The sequence below is a fragment of the Puma concolor genome, chromosome E2 (genome assembly GCF_028749965.1).
Source record: "Puma concolor isolate L17-30 chromosome E2, mPumCon1.1.hap2, whole genome shotgun sequence".
NCBI lineage: Eukaryota > Metazoa > Chordata > Mammalia > Carnivora > Felidae > Puma > Puma concolor.
The window spans coordinates 12948328-12969751 of NC_141681.1; the positions used below are offsets into that span (position 1 = coordinate 12948328).

Consider the following 21424-nt stretch of genomic DNA (forward strand, 5'->3'; position numbering starts at 1 on the left):
GGGAGTTTGTACTTCCTGTCCTTCCTGGAGAATCACCTCCCCCCACAGAACCATTGACGAGATGCTCCCCTACCTCCAGGCCCCAGAGTGACTCGAGCCTCGGCCTTGAGCCCAGAGCACCCCCAACCACAGGCTCACCTTTGAGAGGAGTCAGCAAGCGAGCCCAGCAGGGTCAGTCCGCAGGATGTTCTGGACAAGATCTGTTCACTTCAAACCACGAATCTATGCAACTGAGGCAGGGAGGTGGCAAGGGGAGACATGTTACCCGTGGACCAAGCCACTCCTTACGGGGCGCTCTCCAAGGGTCAGGCTTCTGATCAGGAGTTTGCTAAATCTCACTTGCTCGCGCCTCAGGGAAAAACAAGCGTGTCCCCATACACCCACTTTTTGAAGCAGGAAGGAGAGAACCAGGACGGCTCTTGGCTCAGCCCGAGGCATCAGCCTGGCACGATGGGTACAGGATCGGGTGGATCTGGGTGCTGGCAGGAAACGGCGAGTGTGGCCCTGAGAGGGACCAAGGCCTCGCCTACATGGAGGCCCGAGAGAGGCAATAGCTACCAGGGGGAAGGTGAGAGCTGGAGGGCCAGGCAGGGCAGTGAGCCCACCATCTCTCGGGCTTAAAGCACAAGCAGATGGAAACCAAGACCCGGCAGGCTGGCCGTTGCTCTGAGCACTGGGGTCCTGGGAACCCCTTCTTCCATCAAAGGGGGGACAGCCTGAGGCTCCCTCCCTGGTGGGACCTTCAGGAGATCCCCAGGCTCTACGGAGCTTGGTCAGCTGTGGTGGGCACACGGCATGGAGCCTGTTCCAGAGAAGTGGGAAGGGGAGGCCCAGCCCTCCAGCTTAGGGACATTGCTGGGGAGGGCCAGACAGAAGGCTAACAGTGAAACCCTGGTGTCCAATGTTCACAGAAAGGACCACTTGAACCAGACAGGTAACAGAGATTGCCCGAAACAGCTTTCTGACTTATGTACCAACATAGGGTAATTTTCAAAGACAGGAGCCAGGTAGATAATTTGCATCATTCTCCCCCAGAGCCAAAGATTTCTATCTTCTGGTTCTGAGTGGTGCCTTCTGGGGACACTGGAGCAACCTGTGCTGGGCCCAGGCCAAGAGCACCCCCTCACCCCACCCCGACCTGGAGCCTCTCATAAACCGGCCACGTCTGGGTACCAGGCGCCACAACCACCTCGTGGCCAACAGCCCTGTGAATCGGGCTTTGGAAAAGCCCGCGTGTCAGGAGAAGCTCTGGGACTCAAGGAGCCGAGAGCAGATGGCACAGAGCGTCCTCCTGTCTTGGGTAAGGAGGTGTCTTCTTTCCAGCTGGAAACAAGAACGAGGCTCATACTGGAGCCTGAGGACAAATCTCAGCCCCGCTAATTATAGCAGCTTTCAGTGCCATGGCCCCACAGGTAGTGGCTATTCCTGCCTCTGGCCCTCTGGGGACAAGGGGCGGGTGCAGGGGCGGCTCGCACACCCCTCCCTGTTGCCTCTCTGGCACAGATGACGGTCCTCGCACCGTGGAGGAGAGGGGCCCGCGGAGGAAGATAAGGTTCAAGGAGACGGATGGCGAATCAACCTTCCAGGTGGGGTCCTAAGTGCCTCCAACCTGTGGGGCTCCACGGGTCTCCCCGTCAGCCCCCACCCTCCAGGCCATCAGACCAGAGACCTGCTCTGCCCTACACTTGGCATGTTCAGACCTTCTATCTGTGGGCCTCTGCTTCGACCCCTCTCAGAGCCCTTGGCAGGGAGGAGAGGTCATCCCGCAACCAAAGGGGACAGAATGGCTAGTGCTGAGGGTCCGTCCTTCTCTCCCCCACCTGCACAGAAGGAGCCCTCTGGGGTCTCGGATGGGGCTGAGCCCTGCCGACCCTTTCGTACCTTTTGTGATAAATGCACAGGCAGGGCAGCCTGGCTATCGTGTCCCCCTGAAGCAGCTCCTCCAGGCAGATCACACACTCACCCGCGTCTTTAGTCAGCACGTCATCTGCAAAGGGAGGACAGAGGAGAGTGGGAGAGGGTCAGTCGCCAGCAGACAGGTGGTGCAAGGCAGGCAGGGGTCTAGGAGCTGGTTGGGACCGCCTGGGTCCCCTGAAGTGGGCAAGGCTCTGTGGGCGACACAGAAGACCAAGGGTGCCTTGACCTGAAGGTACTGCAGAGACAAGACACGCACACGGCACATGAATTATCTGAAGACAAATGGGATTAATCACCAAACGAGGGGCAGAGAATGGAGGCTAAAAAGGGCTGGGAGGGGAACAGGCACGTAGCAGAGGCAAACTGTTTCCCTGAACGGAGCATCCCCCAGACAGACACACAGACCAGGGGCCGCATGGAGTTCTGGTTTGGAAAAGCATGGTGACGGGTACGAGGCAAGAGGGAACGGAAGAGACAGGTGCTCAGCAACTACTCGTGAGTGCACAACAGCCAACAGGTGGAATCAGCCCATAACCCCCCCCCCCCACCCCGCCCAACTGGTCAGTGGATAAACAGACGTGGGCCATCTACACTATGGAATATTACTCAGCCGTGAAAAGGAGCAAAGAACCAAGGTAGGCCACAATGTGGACAGACTGCAAAAACACCGTGCTGAGAAGCCAGACACAAAAAGTCACCTAGTGAACGATTCCATTATATGAAATGTGCACGACAGGCCAATGTGGACAAAAAGCAGATCAGGGGCTGGGGCAGGAGGGGACGGGGAGTGGCTTTTTTACGGGTAAGGGGTTTTCTTTTTCTCCCTTTTGGATGGTAAGAACACTTACCACAAGATCTACCCTCTTAACAGACTTTCAAGTGTGCACTACACTGTTGCTAACTGGAGGCACAATGCTGTGCACCAGCTCTCCAGAGCTTCTTCATCTGGCACGACTGAAACTCCACACCCCCTGAAAGGCGACGCCCCGTCTCCCTATCCCTCAGCCCCTGGCGACCGCCACGCTATCCTCTGGCTCTTTGAGAAGGACTCTATTTTAGATACCTCACGAAAGTACAATCGTGCCAGGCGTTTTCTTCCAAAAATGTGTGTAACTAGATGGAGATGATGGTTGCACAACACTGTGAATGTCCTGAACGCTACTAGGTTGTGCAATTCAATTTAAAAAGGAGAAAAAGGCCCCCCACAGAAAAGAATGAATGGAAGGAAGCTACCGCACACCACAGGCCCCTAGCACAGCCACAGCTGGAAAGGCCTGGGCAGAATAGGGAGACACCATGGCTGAGTCGGCAGCCCTTTATTAAATTTCTGTGACATTCTGGGCACTGGCAAGTCAGTGAATAAGCCACGGTCCCAGGATCGAAGTCCTAGTCTCACAGGGGAGGCTGACAAGAAATGGAAACGAACAGCACGGGAATTTTTAGGAAGCCTGATGATGCCCACAGGCCCAGGTGTGAGGGTATGGCAGATGCCTGCCTTATCAGGGCAGAGACTGTTCAGGGAAGGACATCCCAGGCAAAGGGAACAGTACCCGATCATCGGGAACCGCAGGAAGCTTGCTATGGCCTCTGCAGAGAGACACAGGGTCTTACGGGGAGGTGGGACCAACTCCCTCGGGACGGACTCGTGTTCTGCTGTGGTGCCTAGGCTTCATCTGGTTCACTGGGAGGCCCTGGAGACACGGTCTGATCATGTCTGGTCTCTGCTGACCACTGGAGAAGGGGCTGAGAGAGCCCAGAGATGGGGGGCCCACTGCGGAGGCTGACGCGGCAATGCAGGAGCAATGGATTCAGGGCCTGCACTAGCCACGGGGGCACGAAGGGAGGAATGATGTGTGCTGACCAGGGCAGCCAGGCAAGTGGCAGGTGCTCGTCACTATGAGAGGGGACCCAGGAGGAGGACAGGCAGGACAAGTGAGTTCAGAGCTGGGTAGGGGATGCTGACCGGGCATCTCCATTTGGACAAACTAATGAAACCTCCGGGAGACTATTTAAGTCTAGATGTGGGGTTTAGAGGAGAGACGTGGGTGACGGGTGTAGATGTGGGATAAAGAGATTTGACTGACATCTAAGAAGGCTGAAGACAGAACGCGGGTTAACTCTAACATCTGGAAGGCAGGTGCAAGAGATGAAGGAAGCAAAGGTTACTCAGAAGTTTCCCAAACCACAAGAGAAATACCGAGAGGGTGAGGTTATGGATGTTAAGAAAGAGCCTGAAGCAGGATCAGTTCCCCACTACTAAAAGATTGTAATTGTTCTTGAGCACCACCAAATGAGATACATCCTGAGGTTGTACGTGTGTGTTCAATTGAGCCTCACAACCTTATGAGCTAGGCAGGGCATGTGTGTTATTTCCATTCTGCAAAGGAGGATACAGAAGCCAGAGAAATCAAACATCTTGCCTGAGATGGGGGCCTGGGAGTGGCAGCGCAGGGCCTGGGACCCTCTGCTTGGTGCCCTCCTCCGCCTGTTTTTGTGTGCTCTCTGATGACTTTGGTGGAAAGGAAAACATGTGGGGCCTAGAAAACAAGGATTCTTTTTTTTTTTTTTTTAAATTTATTTATTTAAAAAAAAAAAATTTTTTTTTCAACGTTTTTGTTTATTTATGGGACAGAGACAGAGCATGAACAGGGGAGGGGCAGAGAGAGAGGGAGACACAGAATCGGAAACAGGCTCCAGGCTCTGAGCCATCAGCCCAGAGCCCGACGCGGGGCTCGAACTCACGGACCGCGAGATCGTTACCTGGCTGAAGTCGGACGCTTAACCGACTGCGCCACCCAGGCGCCCCTTTAATTTATTTTTAAGAGACAGTGTGAGCAGGGAAGGGACAGAGAGAGATAGAAACACAGAATCTGAAGCAGGTTCCAGGCTCTGAGCTGTCAGCACAGAGCCCGACACGGGGCTCAAACCCATGAACCGTGAGATCATGACCTGAGCTGAAGTCAGCTGCTTAACCCATTGAGCCAACCAGGTGCCCCCACCGCCTTTTTAAAAAGTACGTTCATGCCCAGAGCAGACCCCAATGAGGGGCTTGACCTCATGACTCTGAGATCAAGACCTGAGCTCAGATCAAGAGTCGGATGCTTAACTAAGCCACTGAGGTGCCCTCAAAACAAGAATTCTTCATGGCCTAGAAGGCTAAGGTGCCTCAAAGCTCTCCACCAAGAACCCTGAGGAAAAAGCCTAAGATAGGACCAGGTCAATACTGAAGTCCCTGTGCACTTGAGCTGTGACAGAAGTCACCCTCTGCTTCCCGGCCAAGACAATTTGTGGTCACTTTTTGTTAACATCAGGTTAACCCACAGGCCCACCTGAAAGGGTGACAAGAACGGAAAAAGCAAATGGCACATCATCAGTCTGCCAAGGGGAGGGAAGCCTCAGACTCCGAATGTGGCAAGTGGCAGATCGGTAAAAGGGCAGGATCCCATTTCTTAAAGCACCAGATACCCTCCATATTGAAATGTATGTGTGTATCCACCTGGTTGTGTTGGCAGAGAAAACGCCTGGGAGAATATACACTCTGATGGTGAAGGAAAGGAGGACTAGAAGAAAAATGTCTTTATATATTTTGAAATTTGTTTGCACATGCATTGCTTTTACAATGAAAAGCGCCAATAAAGAAAAGTACTGGTGTTTTCATTCGGCTCTGAAATGCATCAAAAGATAGGATGGGCTGGTGGACAGAGGTGTGACAGAGCAAGTACCGTAAGACGCAGACTCCAGACTCTGGGTTCTCTGCGTGTTCTCTGCAAAACCCTCAAACTCTGCTGTATGTTTCATAGTTTCATAATAAAACACTGGAGGAAAACACCCCAATAAAGATGGGAAGGAAAACAGTCTAGCTTTGAGGGGGCAGAGTTTTACCACGGACCTTCCTGGGAGCCCTCTCCGCCTCAGGCGTCCCAGGGGGAAAGTGAGTCTGGGCCCCAGCCCCGTTTCATGGTTCCTCCCTTCCTCCCCACTTATGGATGATTCCTATCCCTGGGGTGCAGTAACGTTACAGATTCCCAATTAGTGTCCTCTGCATTTCCCCCCACTGACTGATACCCCAGCCGGGAGCCCAATGGGTAGGTTACAATTCCCTGGGTCCCCAAAGCTTCCCGAGCCACTGGCTGTGCTCTCCACCTGCACTGGCTCCAGGCCAGAGCAGAGGTGACAGAGATATAGGAAGGGAGCCAGGAATGGAGAGAAGGCCTGAGGTTTGCTCGACTTGCCCCTCTTTTCATACTGGATGTCACTAGGGGAAGACATAGGAGGCACAGGGTGGTTCCTTTTCTTATCAAGGACTCTGGCTTGAGCACATGAAGGTCAGATGCATCTTCTTAGAAACAATCAATTACCATTCGCACACAGTGCGGTGTTGCGCCTCACCAGCCAGCCTGGGGCTGCAGCACCAGGCCTGGAAGCCCATGGGACAGGGGAGCTCAGGGCTGGGGCCCTGACAGCCTGGGGAAGCCAGTGGCACCCACACCCGGTGCGGTGCCCAGGGAGCAGTATTCTTCCCACAGCGGAAGGCAGGCGGTACAACAGATCCGGCCACAGGCCTGAGCAGGTTGAGTAAAACTTCCTGTCCCAATCCCTGGGGCCCGGGAGTCAACAGCCCCAGATGTCCGTGGGAGCTCAGCAGGGGAGTGAAAATGGCTAGGGCTGATGGTTGGCTATCAAATAGCTCCTCCAAGTCTTCCATACACTTCTTGTGGGAGGCTGCTGCCTGCTGTCAGGAGCCTCGAGGCACAAAGCCGAGGACCCTGGGCCTGGCACAAATTGAGGCCACCAGGGACACAAACGTCCTTTGATGTCCCCAGAGGAGGGGCCTCAACTGATGCTGGTTGATGAGAAAACAGGAATGAAGCTGTGCTTTCTGCCTTTTTCTTATTGGCTCCCGACAACCCCCCCCCCCAGCCCCCCTCCACTCCCTGCCCCACCAAGTCCCTGATGCCCTGTGCAAAGCCAGGGTCACTGCCCAAGAGGGAGTTTAGAAGTGTCTGGTCTGAGTGGGAGTGGTGCTAAGTGATGCCAATATCTGTCCGTCCAAATGGATCAGGGAGCCAAACGAGAGACAAAGCTCTCTGGCACCACAGTGGGAGAGGGTGACACCAGGGCAGGGACTGGGGTTGGGGGGTGGCTGCATACTTCTACTCCTGCCTTGAGATACGGGGTAGAGGGGCACTCTGACAGCTGCTATTTGTCAAAGCAAGATGTAGGAGGAGGAGAAAAGGAGGCTTCATTTCTTTGGGGCCAGCTGTATGCCAGAACTTCACAGAAACATCTCAATGAGTCCTAAAGACCCTAAGGGAGTCTCTGCATCAGCTCATGCAGCTGGTAAGTGGCCATGACTCCCAAGACAAGTTCCACGTGGCCACCTTACCTCCCTTCCTTAAAAGACCAGATGATGGAGTCTCTTCCCTTGGGGCAGGAAAACACCACCCATCTCACCCACAACTTCAGATCTTCCTCTTCTTGTGACTGTGTGCACGCAGGGGCTCCGGCGGGGGGGTGGGGGGGGTGGAGGAACCTAGGTGTAGGGCTGCCATGTGGGGCTTGGCTGCCCCGTGGAGTGCTGGCTCCACGCTCCCCAAGGGACTGCCCGAACGGCTGGTCTGGCAGCATGGAGGGGGCAGGAAGGCCCAAATAGCTACTGATCCCTTTCTGCTGGCAGCCTGGAGGGAAAGCTGAAGTTGGTGCAGCTCGGAGCCAGCAGCTGTGAGCAGGACGATACATAATGCATTTCTTCTGGTGCTTAATGGCAGTCAAAGCCCTGGCGGGAAGGAAGGTAGGAGCCAGAGGGAGAACCCTTAGCAAATGACGCAGAGACACTGGCCCCACCTCCTGGCCTCATTTCCTGCCCAGGTGCAGCAGAGCCTGGTCTCCTCAACAAGGGCAGAGCTGCTGGCCCAGTCTCCTGGGGGACAGGGAGGAGCAGTGCCATCGGCGCCGGTTTTGCCGGCTCCCTTCTTGGGGAATCTCCAGGAAAAGGGGAAACTTGGAGCAGAGGGTTCCCCTCCCAGCAGTGGCATCCCCACCCCAACGCCCAGACTGTGGAGCACGCTCCAGTTGTTCTGGTGGGCTGGGCTGCAATGATGGTGGCCAAGAGGGGGCAGCCAATAAAGCTTGCGCCCGGAGGGCTTCATCCCTACTGAGGCTCCCCACGGCGACCCAGCTCAAGTCTCTTCTGTTACTACCCGATTCTGATTTCCCCACTGCGGCAAGCCCCTGTGGGTCTCCTGCCCACGGGTTCCCTGCTCTCCCAGTGGCCCTCCGGTCACCAGCCCTCTTCCCGTAGGAGGGGCACCAGGACCGACACCTCCGAGTCCGGCACTGCCGAAGCATCTAACGGTAGACACTGCCAGTGCCCCACTGGGCTGGGCACACTCAAAGGCCAGGACCTGGCTCCCCCAGGCCTAAGAAAAGGCATTTCCATGCCAACCACAGGCTCTCAGCAGGGACACAGGCCAGATAGGCACCATTTACACAAGTCTGCTGCCTTGGGGTAAACTCGAAGGAGGCATTCCTGCCTTTTTAGGGAGTCAGATTCCCTCTCCATTAAAGAAACTTTGTGTGGCATGCAGCATTTTAAGAGCCCTAAAGTCGGGGGCAATGACTTTTGGCGGAGAGGGGGGAAGAGGGTTGTTAGGACCTTAGAAGCAGAGCATGGGTCCAGAAGAAGAAAGAAAGAGAAGAAAGAAAGCTGAGGGGAGACAATCTCCTGAAGCTATTTTGATAGCAACCAAGCTCTCCTTAACACTGCTGGCAAAGGAACCTGAAACCCCCCAGAATCTACCAGGGCCAAGGACTCCTGGCTAGTCTTGGAATGTGGGCCCCCTAAACTTTCCACTGACAGCTGGCCATCTGTCACGCCCCCGACAGTATTATGGTTCTATTTTGTTCATAGCAAAATCAAGTGCCCCATCCAATCTCAAGGCTCGTACTGCTAGCTGAGCAATGTGAAGGTCAAAATTTAAGTGCATATTCTTTTTTTTTCTCTAATGTTTATTTATTTATTTTGAGAGAGAGGGAGCGCGCAAGCAGGGAGGGGCAGAGAGAGAGGGAGACAGAGAATCCCAAGTGGGCTCCGTGCCACCAGCACAGAGCCCAATGTGGGACTCGAACCCAAGAATCATGAGATTGTCATGACCTGAGCTGAAATCGAGAGTCGAATGTTTAACTGAGCCACCCAGGAGCTCCTTGAGTGCATATTCTTGAGGGTGAGTTCCCTGGTCTCAGAACCACAAATAGATGTTGCACATAGAGAGAAATTAAAGGGCCATTCAAGCTCACTGCATTTATCCACAAAAGTGGGTCCCCCCAATTCCTCCCTCATCTCCCAGGGGTCCTGAGCTCAGAGCCACCCGTGGATGAGGAGAAGGATGGAACATTCAGTGCTCTGGGGCCCTGCACCCATCCTACACCCTCAGCATGGGGCAACTACTCACAAGCCTTCCCAGCCAGGTGCTTGCCCTGGGAGCACCAGTTACTGGCCTGCACATTTCTCTTGAGCACTGGGTGAACCAGTTAATCTAGTCTTGCCTTTCTTAAATTTTTTTTTTAATCTGGCAGGCCGCTACTGGAGGCTTTCCAATCCACAGCTCAGGCCAACCCTCATAATAAGAAAAATACTACTTTCTATCTGCCTCATTTAGGAGGTTTCTACTTTTTTTCCTTTGGTGGTTAACTAAATTTCATCTTACATAACCGCTGCAAATTTTCTAGAAATTTCCCCAATTAGTGCCAGCAATTACGGAAAGTGTGTGTGTGTGTGTGTGTGTGTGTGTGTGTGTGTGTGTGTGTGTATACACACGAGAAATCTCCAGGGGAGTGACCAGGAGTTCTGGTGAATCTTCAAAAGGAAACAGCACTTTTCTCTCTATTCACTAAGAAAGCCTCATCTTGCCTACTTTCCAGAAGATTCTGAGAGCTCTATACTTCACAGATTAAAGAACGTAAAGAAGTCTTCTCACATTTCTTTTGAATAGAAAAGATAAAGTGAAGTTGGTGGGGATGATGAGAGATCAGGCGTAAAACAGGTTATTGGCAAAACCAAAGTAAACACCCAGATGTCCTGACCTGGGACTTTGGCCTACGGTCCCTGAAATGCCTGTGCTCTGTGTGCGCTAGAATAGGCCCTAGACAAGTTCTGGAGACTCCCACTCCACATACATATCCCCAGTGGCAAATGCCTTCTCTTATCTGGAAGGTTTAGATGTCTTCACAAAACACAGAGACTGGCTATCAGGCATTAAGTGCACACAGAGAGGCCAGCCCGCCATTTCTGAAATCTCTCCATCCCCTTAAGTCAAATTCCACTGAAAGGACCAGACACAACATGCCTCTCCTTGCCTCTGGTGGTAAAGGGTTGACTTTTGTAAAGGAGGTGCTTGAGCCTCTAGTTTACACACACACACACACACACACACACACACACACTCACATCCTGAAGAGGCAGCCTTTCAATTAGAGGAGGAGTGGAAAATGGAACAGAACTGAGAACAGCTGTAGTTGGGTCTCACGCTGGTTGGTCAACTTCCTCTTCTTCTAAGGGGACTCTGACTCTGAGTGTGGCTTCTGCGGGTGGCTTGTGCTCAGGCTGGGCTGCCAAGCTGGCTCTCCTGTGGAAGTGAGGGGAGAGGGACAAGGGCCCCTTCCCTGTTGCTGTGGGCAAGGAGGAGAGCTCCAGGCAGCACCAGGCACTTACAAGTCTCTCGCCTTTCCTGTTCTCCTAATGGGGCATGTGGGTACTTCTCACTCAGGTGGCCCCAAGAGCACTCTGTCCTCCACAGCTACCCTTGCAAAGTTCTCCCTGATGACATCAAGAGCCCAGTCCTCTCGCGTGGAACCCACTCTGAGGCTGCTTTGTGTTCTTATGACAGCAAGGCAGTGTCTACAGAGAACTCTCCCCAGCAACCCACAGGACAAAAAGCGGTCTTCATGAGGGCTCTGCACATGTGGAGAATAAGTGAACACAGTTACTGGGCCATGGCTGGGGAGGGCTGTGGGCCACGGGAGAAGACTTGGCTCCCTCCATGGTCCCAGGCAGAGACGAGGAACATGACAAAGTAGAGCTGGAACATCCTTTAAGGAACGTATGCTGATGAGTCTGACAGGAAGCCCAGAGCTCACATGACAAGTTTCAGAGATGTGGCAGCGGTCAGTGTCTAGGGACAGTGAGAGGCTGTCCATAGGGAAGAAGAAGGGCTTCCTGGGCACCAGGTAGCAGATGAAGGAAGGAATTGCTGGGGGCAGAGGTGGGGCCACGACGTTCCCTGCGGCTGGTCCTCTGACCTGAGCAAATACGACCAGACTGAGTGTCGTGGAGACAAGCAGATAACCGGCCTGCCCACATGTACTCAAGATCTTTCTGCTGAGCAAGTAAATCAGAGATAAGAGAATAGTAGGGTGTGTTTATAGGAGAACGAATGTCAGATTTATCAGATTTACCTCGAGGGAACAATCTGGAATCATCAGGCCTCCTGGGCTAATGCTGTGTGGAGGCAGGAGCCCAAGGACCGCTCTGTAAGGAGAATCTACTCAGGAAACCTTCATCGTCAGGAGGGGGTTCAAGCGATCAGAGGCTCACCTCCCATCCAGTCCACAGGCTCTGAGAAATCACGGAACTTGTCCCGAGCACCGCTATGACTTTAACCCCAGAAGTAGCCCCGTGACGGGGCCGGAGCACACCCCCCTCAGATCTAGTGCCTTGCAGAAGGCGCAGTTCTCTGATGAACACGGTTTGAGGACCGGACTAAGCACACGAGAGTGAACACAGGGTGGAATCCCACAGCACCCAGCACTACACAGAGATCAGTCCACTCTGGAAAATGAAAGGCAACCAACCCATGGATGGGCTCACATCTTTGAGGGTGACTGTCTCTGATCAATGCCAGCTGTAACTTCCTGAGCACTGACCATGGGTCAGGCTCTGTATTGACGGGTTTTAGGTGTGAATATCTTACTTTGTTCTGACAAAATCCTCACAGCCAGGTTACTGACAGCTCCATTTCATGGACCTGGAAACTAAACCTCTGCTAAGCTCTTGCCTCTCAGACTGTCCAGTCAGTCAGTGATGGAGGCAGACGCTGATGCTCACTGTCCACAGAGGCACCACATTAGGAATGGCCTGGCCTGGCGATTCTACCTGTTGTATTCACTGCTCGGCTCTGAAGCAGGAAGCAGTGGGGCCTTGGTGGAGCGACCAGGTGGCAGGTCAACATTTTGAATCCCTGAAGGGTGTCCACTTGGTGAATGTATTCTGCTGTGGACGCCAAGGCTTAAAGCACTCTGTGCACACCAGCAGCACAGATGTCCCCTTCCCCAAGGAGAGGTGGTGTCCCCTCCAGGCCCTCTGCCCTCAGGTGTGTAAATGGGCAAAGGCCGCATCTCCCAACCTGAGGTGCAAGGAACTAAGGGGGCAGAAGGCCTGGGCACCCAAGAGACTTCTGGGTGCCACGGGCCTGACCCCTGGGCCGCCTTCCTGCTCCACTCGGCTGCCTCTCCAGCTGGTGCACCGAGACACCTTCAAAAGTCGGATTCCTCAACATCACGCAGGCATTCCCGCCAGAAAGGGGGGTGCAAATGTTGCCCAGAACCACTCGAACTCGGGAAGACCCTCAGTTGGAGACTCCCCCGCCCCCGGCCAAGCCCTTACCATTGTAGGAGAGGCGAGGTTTGCTCAGACACATTATAAAGTGCATTTCCATCTCATCAGAAGCCACAGACTTGGAACAAATGGGGCACTTGAAACCTGAAAGACAGGAAAACGGTGTGAAATGTCTCCTCCAAACCAAGCACGTCCACAATAAACACAGAAACCGCAGATGGCTACAGTCATGTGGGGGTCAGAGTCAACATGGAGAATTACAATCTGGATACACCCTAGACCCGATTTCTCTTTCATTAATTGCTATTTATCACAGCTCCCAAATCCCCCTGTTTCGCCAGTGCTCTCCCTGCGACAGGCCCATCGGTGAAGCTTATCAGAAGTCACTGGCAGCTGGTTTGAGTTTTATTCTCCATTTAGATCCTTTCCCCAGGGGCTCTAGTGGGCAGCAGTGATAGGGAGGAATAAAATCCAGGCAAACAAATAATCAGTCTCTGAGTAACAAAGTGTTTAATACCCTTCCTCCTCACTAGCTCCAAACCACACGGCTGATCACCTGTGGGAGGAAGGCATAGAGCCGTACCTCCTCGACCACCCATAACCAGGTGGCACCTTGCCTCCCTGCAGCTCAGGCAGCTGTCCCCTGAGAGTGTGGAGCAGCAGGGTGGCCCTCTGGAGCCCTCCCAAATGCCACGCACGCCTTGGCCATATGCCACTGACAGGAACAGCTGTTCCACTACACCAGGCAAACACAGGGCGTCATGACCCTGCCGTCCCCCTCCCAAGGAAGTCTGGACTGCTTAGACAGCCAAGGAGTTTTACCAGAACTGTGCCCAATTATTGGAGATTTTGGTTGAGAATCTTCTGAGCTGCACTCCATGAATCAAACATAGTCCCTTGAGTTATTTTTTTATAAACAACTTAAAAAATTTTTTTTTAAATGTTTATTTATTTTTGAGACAGAGGGAGACAGAGCGTGAGTGGGGGAGGGGCAGAGAGAGAAGGAGACACAGAATCCGAAACAGGCTCCAGGCTCTGAGCTATCAGCACAGAGCCCGATGCGGGGCTCGAACCCACAAACCGTGAGATCATGACCTGAGCCGAAGTCGGATGCTTAACCGACTGAGCCACCCAGGCACCCCTGAACAACTTTTTAAAGATAAACGATCTCCAATTTCCCCCACTTTAATTTTTATTGAAATTATTTTCAAGTGATCATTTCTTTTCTTTTCTACCAGGAAGATCTAAGACCATCAGCAAGTTATTACTTATTTGTCCACATCAAATTTCATACGTCACAGCCTCTCTCTTTTATGACCACAATTCCTACCCGTGCAGCTTGGACATCTTAGGTCCGTGATGGCACATCTAAATACTGTTGTCAAGGTTTGACTCTCCTGTTAAACTTTTAGTTGAAGTGTTCCATGCACAGTTTCATGGGATGCTGGTAATATCAGGCAGCAACAATTTCTTCTCAAATAGATAAGAGGCTGAGGGCTTGTACTGACTGTCAGCTGCTCCCTCCCGGACAGTGTCTCTCCCAGGGCCTTTTTCATTCTGTATGGAAAGCCCTGCACTTTGACAGCTGCTGGTGCTGAGACAGGAAGCAAGCCAGCTCCCGTGTTCCCGTGTAAGGCACAAATACTTTGCTTAAAGTCTTCTCCAAACCCTCCTCTTTTCAGTGACAATGATCTATAGGACCAGACAGAAAATCCAGGGTCCGGTTAAGGACAGACAAAGTGGACCTCACTCCATGGCACAGTCCCCATTCCCCCAACCTTTTCCCTCAAAGATCGTTAGCATCCTGTGTCTCAGCTAAAATGTCTGGTGGGGTGCCAGGGTGGCTCAGTCAGCTAAGCGTCTGACTCTTGGTTTCTGCTCAGGTCATGATCTTGCAGTTGGGGAACTTGAGCCACTCACTGGGCTCTGCAATGACAGCGTGGAGATTGCTTGGGGCTCTCTCTCTCTCTCTCTCTCTCTCTCTCTCTCTCTCTCTCTCTCTCACACACACACACACACACACACACACACACACACACACTAAATAAATTAAAAAAAAAAAAACAACTAAAAGTCTTGCAAATGCTATCAATCCAAGGGCTGTATTTTCTGATCTCTGGGTGGTTATGAATCTATTAATAACAAAACCAGAAGACTGTAAAGAAACATGGTGAGAGAGGGTCCATTCTAAATTTTCAGCCAAAACCAGATCTCAGATGTGTCAGGCTGATTCTTTTCTAACTCCGGTTAGAAATCTACAGACCCAGTGTGGCATATGTGGTGGACAAGGGAGTAATGCACTTGAGTCTTGTAGGACAAGGATGTCTTCACCTCTAACCTAAGTCTCTCTGCATCCTTGGATCTGCCCTCAGGCCCGGGCCCTGCAAAGAAGTTAGTATTAAGTAACATCCCACAGAATGACCAACCATTGGGAGATTGTCTTATTTTCTTCAGAGATTCCTTCATCTTTTTTTTCTGACTTGAAAGACCAAGGTTTTACGACTTGGTGACTACAGGACTTTTCTAGTTTAAACTGGCTACGTTGGCACACTGTCTACAGGCTGAGGGCTCCACGCTGGCATGCCAGGGTGGACGTGCTCTGGACCCGCTCCTCCAACGCCAGGCCCTGATACAGTCACTAGGAGGTGCTCAAGCGAACTGTTGCTACTGATAAAAGGCCTTACACTTCACATTACTCACTTTTCTGATACACTAGAACAGATTCATGGTTATCACTATAATAGCATCAATCACCCCTCATCCCAACACGATTCCCAGAATGCAGGAGCGGGAGTCGAGTTACAGCTAAGGTAGTGGGAAGTAGGCCACCCAACAAGAAAGCCTACAAGGAAATGTCACCGGACATTTATGTCCTAGAAAAACAAACTCCCAGGTTTAGGCCAGTACCTTCCTTGTAAAGACAAAGAAGCCTTGAGGGAAGACATCAGCTCAAACACCTGAGGGGGTGGGGCTGAGACCAAGTCAGATTTCTTAGCTTGCAATCTAAAGTCCTTTCCATCAGGGAAGAAGGCCCACCACACGTGTGATATTGTGATTTATGATAAGACTATGTATTTGGTCTTTGTCCTGTTTCTGGCACAGAGTTTATAACACCCTGGGAATTCCCCAACATAATAAGACCAGTAGTATTTGGTCTTTTGTCACTGGTTCCCGAAATAGCTCCAGAGCCAGTAAGGTAAAAGGAATGTCTTGTTATTCATAATGAGTCCCTTTCAACCACACCAGAATTTATGTTAATGAGGTGACTTTGGGAAGGTCCCTGGTACACTAAGGATGGGGGGCTAGTTCCAAGGGGAACCAACCAGCTCATCAGAAGGTCTGAACTTTCAGTCCTGCCCCCAACTTCTGGGGAAGGGAGGGGCTAGAGATGGAGTTCAATCACCAGTGGCCAATGGTTTCACCAGTCATGCCTATAGACCGAATCACAGGGCTGAGACAGCTTCAGGGTGGTGAACTCGTAGAGCTTCAGGGAGGGTGGTGCCCCCCGGACAGGTTATGGGGGCTCCACGCCACGTCCCCATACCTCATTCTCAGCATTTCTTCCATCTGCGTGTTCCTGAGTTCTACCCTTTTAAAACGAAATGGTAATCAAGTAAGTAAACTCTTTCTCTGAATTCTGTGAGCGGCTCTAGCAAATTAAATGAACCCGAGAAGGGGGTCGTAGGAACCACTGATTAAGAGCCAGTTGGGCAGAAGCATAGGCGACAACATGGACTTGGGACTGGTGTCTGAAGTGGGGGCGGTCTTGTGGGATTGAGCCCTTAACCTGTGCGGTCTGATGCTACCTCTAGGGAGACAGTGTTGAAATTGAGTCAACTGCTTGGTGGTGCTGGGAAACACACTTCAGAACAGGGTTTTAAGAAAGAGGTGGGTTGGGAAATATTCCATCTGGCGAGGGAGCAGCACTGTGGTATCAAGAGACCTGTACTTTAGTGAAAGCAGGGTTAGTGCCACTTTAATCACCTACCTCTGGAATGGGGGTGGGTAGGGATTGAAAAATAACTCAGTCTATTACGTGAGTGGGCAATGACAAGACCACCTGGGCTTTCCAGGCTCAACATGTGGAAAGTAATCTACCCTCCCCAGACCTGTTTCCTCACCTGAAAAATAGAGTACTTTCCCTCACTCTTGAAAGGATCAAATGTGGGGAGCCTGGGTGGCTCAGTCAGTTAGGCATCTGACTCTTGATTTCGGCTCAGGTCATGATCTCACGGTTCATGAGATTGAGCCCCGCGTTGGGCTCTGCATTGACAGAACAGAGCCTGCTTGGAATCCTCTCTCTCCCTCTCTCTCTGCCCCTTCCCCTGCTTGTGCTCTCTCTCCCCAAATAAATAAACTTAAAAAAAATGGATCAAATGAGATAATAAACCTGAAAGCACACGAAGAAGCTAATCAAATGTATCATCGAGCCCGGCAGTACTTAATGAGGAGGAAGGAAAAGGAAGGCTGGGGAAGGATCTGGAGGGCGTAGAGGCCACGGGTCATGCCAAGTGTGATGGCAGGGGAAGGGGCAGGAGCTATCTCTGCTTGTCCCACCTCTGTTTCCTCTGAACTTCTGGAGCACTGTGCACGGCACTTTCTACACTGCCAGTGTGGAACAATGGTCCCTGTTCAGCCTCTACGGCTCCCACTCTTGCCTGCGATGACAAATAACAGCTCACATTTATTGAGTCGTTACTGTGAGCAGCCACTGGGCTTTATGTGTTTCCTCATTTACCATAAAACAGAGTGGGTACTGATCTTCACTTTGCAGAAGAGGACACCAAGGTGACAGAGCCAGGGAGCCAGAGCAGGCACACAGCACCCGGGAAGACTGACCACCCAGCTTGTGCTCTGCTTGCCGGGCTGTGGGACAGGCAGGCTGGTCTAAGGAGGAGGCGTTATAGGGCAAAAGGATGGTAAATGCTACACAGATGCTGGTGTTACTTAATAGTAACTTCAAAGCCTCCACACTGTCCCAGCAATTTCTTCTGAAGCATCGTGGGCCTGGATAATCCCATAAACTGAAACAATTGATAATGTTTTTTTTCCTGGGAATTCTGTTACTATGGAAGGACGGAACTATGCCTTCTACTTGGCACTGGGCCTGTAGCACTGGTTTCAAGACACTGAATTTGCAAATTACCTTTTAAATAGAAAATAAACGACAAAAGGTAGGAGAGATGGAGAGCTAAGGGGAGAAAACTATCGTCCCCACCTTCTTTCCCGAAAGGTCATCCGATGAGCAAGATGGACTCTACCACTCTACTGCCCCAATCTTTTCTTGTAATTGTCCAGTCTCGATTCAGCATCAACAGCCCTATGGAATGATAAACACTGTGATCTTTATGAGCTATCTGAAGGTTAAAATATCTAGGAAATTTTGATACCATTTTGGAAAGCAGTTCAAGTTCAAGCCAAATTAAAGTCAGCCCTGTGAACAAAGACAAACCAAAGGTCTGCAAAGTCACCCAACTGACGAAATTATGTGAGATTTTGTAAGGGTCCTTCATCAGCACTCAGGAAGCGTGCACAAGAGATGCTTTCTTTTCCTTCACGACAAAGCTACAGGTGGAGCCTCTGGGACACTCCTTAACTGCATCTGAGACCAGACTGCCCACCACGCCCCGGAGCTGGGCGACAGACAGCAAGCACACCCAGCTGCTTTCCCTTCCCTATCTTTATTTTCTTTCAGAGGCAGTGCCCTGCACGTGTCGGGTCTTCAATATTTGCCAATAAGGGGGGGAGGGGAGGGAAGTGTCAGCTAACTCAGGCCTGCTGGCCAAGTCTGACCGTGGGGCCCCAAAGCCATCGTCTGCTCCCACCAGGCCTCAGCAGAAGTGAGGAAGTTACATGGTTCCTTGTGCTTCTCTGCCAACCTCCCGAAATGAGGAAGGAATCAATGACAGGGCACCAAGGGGAATTTGTCTGCAATTACCCGATTCTGCGCCGGGCGGGCTCTACCAAGCAAATGCTGCTACAGGATTTCTCCACCCCAACCTACAGGCGCCCTTCTAATGGAGGCCTCACTTCTGTTCCTTCTCTTGTCATCAGATCAGCCCAAAATTATACAGCCAGAACAGCCCACGAGAGTGTGATCAGCCAGAGCCCAGCTGCTTCCTGTCATTCAATAGCAGATTGCGTAAATGAGGGAATCCTCAGCTGGGCTACAGACCAGAGCTCCTGAGAGAAGACAAGCCCCCACTCACCACCCAGTGCAGGGCGTTGACCCCTGTAACTGCAGGGTCAGGGTAAGCCCCACTGGTAGGTGAACCAACAGAGACCCGAGAAACATGCACATGGTCATGTACAGGATGCATCTTCCTTCACCTGGGTCCTTCTGACGGGGCAACTGAGGAAGGACAGGAGCACCGGCTCAAGTTACGACTCTCTCAGTCCTCCACGACATTGATCTTGTGATGTAAACCAAAGTTCTTCTCATTTCCCAAAACTGCAACCTTCTCCTTTAAGACCTGATTTCTCGGGCGGGGCGGGACGTGTGCTCTGCATGTTGCCCCAGTTCCCTCCCTGACCCTCCCTCCTATGCTGATGCGCTATTTTAACGCTGCCCCAGTTCTGCCTGTCTCTGGGATCACCTAAAGGGAGAAATCTAAAGAAGCAACCGGGGAAAAGGCAGCCAGGCCGTCCAGGCAGGACCTGCCGTCCCGGGGAAGAGGGGCTGATGCAGACTCCTCTCCCTCAGAGAGCACTACCCTCAACACTGCAGCCCTGTTCAGTTCCAACTTTCCAGCCTGGATCTTTCCCTCTCACATCCTGTGGTGTTTGTCTATGAAATGAGACTTGACTAAACGAATGTGGTTAAATGGGATTTATTACAAAAGAAAGATCAAGGGGTAACACAGGATGACTATCTTTGACATTTCTATACTGCTGAAGAGAGGTGTCCCCACGAGCAGATACCCCATTCTTCACACACATTTTCTCCCCCAAATCCTGAGCAGTAACTGGAAACCAATGCGCAATTTAGGAGTTGGTAAGGTGTGGGTCAATCTCTCCTGGAGAACATTCTGGACCGGGGAAAGGCTCAGCAATTCTGACTTGCTTTTTTCAGTATCTCCCTTCTGGACTCAGCCTCTGTACTTCCATTCTAGGGGGGATGCTCACCTGGTGCCCCAGCAACCAAGAAAATTCCCGTAAGTAGGTATCAGAAGAGAGCCACACTGATACCTAAAATCAATTTAGTGTGTGTGTGTGTGTGTGTGTGTGTGTGTGTGTGTGTCTATTTTTTAACATGTCTGTTGTGATGGTTAAGTTTGTATGTCAACTTGACTGGGTCATGGGGTGCCCAGATATTTGGTTAAACACTATTTCTAGATGTATTTGTGAGGGTCTTCCTGGATGAAATTAATGTTTGAATTGGTAGACTAAGTAGATTGCCCTCCCCAGCATTGGTTGGCATCGTCCAATCCATTAGAAGAGCTGAACAGAATAAAAGGTGGAGAAAAAGAGATTTTCAACTGTCTGCCTTACTGAAATGGGACACTGGTCTTCTGTCCTCGGACTGGGACATATACTATCGGTTCTCCTGGTTCTTAGGCCTTCAGTTTTGAACTGGAACCCACGCCAAAGGGCATTCCTGGACCTTCAGCTTGCAGAAGACAGATCATGGAACTTCTCAGCTTCCATAACTGCATGAGTCAGATTCTTACAATATGTCTCTTTGTCTGTCTTTCCCTCCCTCCTTCCCACTACCACTGGTTCTGTTTCTCCAGAGAACCCCATACCTCTACTTATTAAATTGCTAAACAATAAAGTTTAAAAGAATGACAACATCAAATGCTGGCAAGGATGAAGAGCAACTAGAACTCTCAGATATTGCTGGCAGGAGCTATTTGGGGAAATGGTCTGGTAGTTCTTTATAAAATGAAACACACCTAGCCTGACCCAAGCAATTCCTTATTTAGATATTTACCCACAAGCAGTGAAATCATAGGCCTACAAATAGATGTTTGTATGAATTTTCATCAGAGCTTTATTGAGAACAAGCAAAAACTGGAAATAACCCAACTGTCCATCAATAGAATGGGTAAACAAACTGTGGCATCATGGAATACAAGGGAACAGAATGGAACACTCCTCAGCAATAAAAAGCATGACTACTGATATATGCAAAGCATGGATTAATACTAAAAACATGCTGAGGAAGGATACAAAAGAGCACATATTATGATTCCAAATATATGAAGCTTTAGAATAGGGAAAACTCTGTAGTGGAAAAAATCAGGACAGTGAGATCTCCAAGAAGAGGTAGGAGTTGGGGTAGCAATTAACTGAAACAGGGATGAGCGACCTTTCTGGGGTGATGAAATGTTCTCTATCGTGAGAAAGGTTTGGTTTATACACATGCACATACATGTCAAAATTCAGTGAACGTACACTTATGATTTGAGATTTCACTGTTTGCAAATTTTACCTCAACCAGAAAAAAACTAAGCAAATACTGAACTGTAGTTAATGGTACACATGCTAAAGCATTAAGAGGGGTGTGTACTGACATCTACGTTAAAATGAAATGCATAAAAATGATGTAGAAGTTAACCTTCTTTCAACTTTTCTGTACATGTGAAATTTTCATTATAAATCACCAAAAGTATCAAGCAGTGAGATGTATGTGTGTGTGTGTGTGTGTGTTGTGTGCATGTGTGCCTGCATCAATTTAGCTACAGTGGTCAGGGAAGGCCCCTCTGAGGGTGACAGGTGAGCAGAGAACTTGGTGTGTTAGAACAGTCAAGGCCAAGTCATAAGCACATTAAGTACCAGGGCCAACAGGTGACAGTGGGGACAGGCTCTTTCACTGTCTATGCTCAAATACCTTTTTTTTTTATTCTGATCTTGTCTGGGTATAGGATTCTTTTTTTTTTTCTTCCAGCTTTA

At 50.9% G+C, this 21424-nt stretch overlaps 1 protein-coding gene across 4 annotated transcripts in view; it reads right to left on the reverse strand.

Annotated features, from left to right (window-relative positions):
- The window catches only part of ZNRF1 (zinc and ring finger 1), a 107968-nt gene that overhangs the window by 4832 nt on the left and 81712 nt on the right, over positions 1 to 21424 (reverse strand). For all 4 annotated transcript variants that reach the window (XM_086688900.1, XM_086688899.1, XM_086688897.1 and 1 more), the window contains exons 2-4: positions 12578 to 12673; positions 1882 to 1987; positions 139 to 230 (exon numbers count right to left, since the gene is read on the reverse strand). In XM_086688900.1, coding sequence (XP_086545026.1) covers positions 173 to 230; positions 1882 to 1987; positions 12578 to 12673 — 260 coding nt within the window. In that variant the 3' untranslated portion in view covers positions 139 to 172. The remainder of the gene's footprint in view (positions 1 to 138; positions 231 to 1881; positions 1988 to 12577; positions 12674 to 21424) is intronic.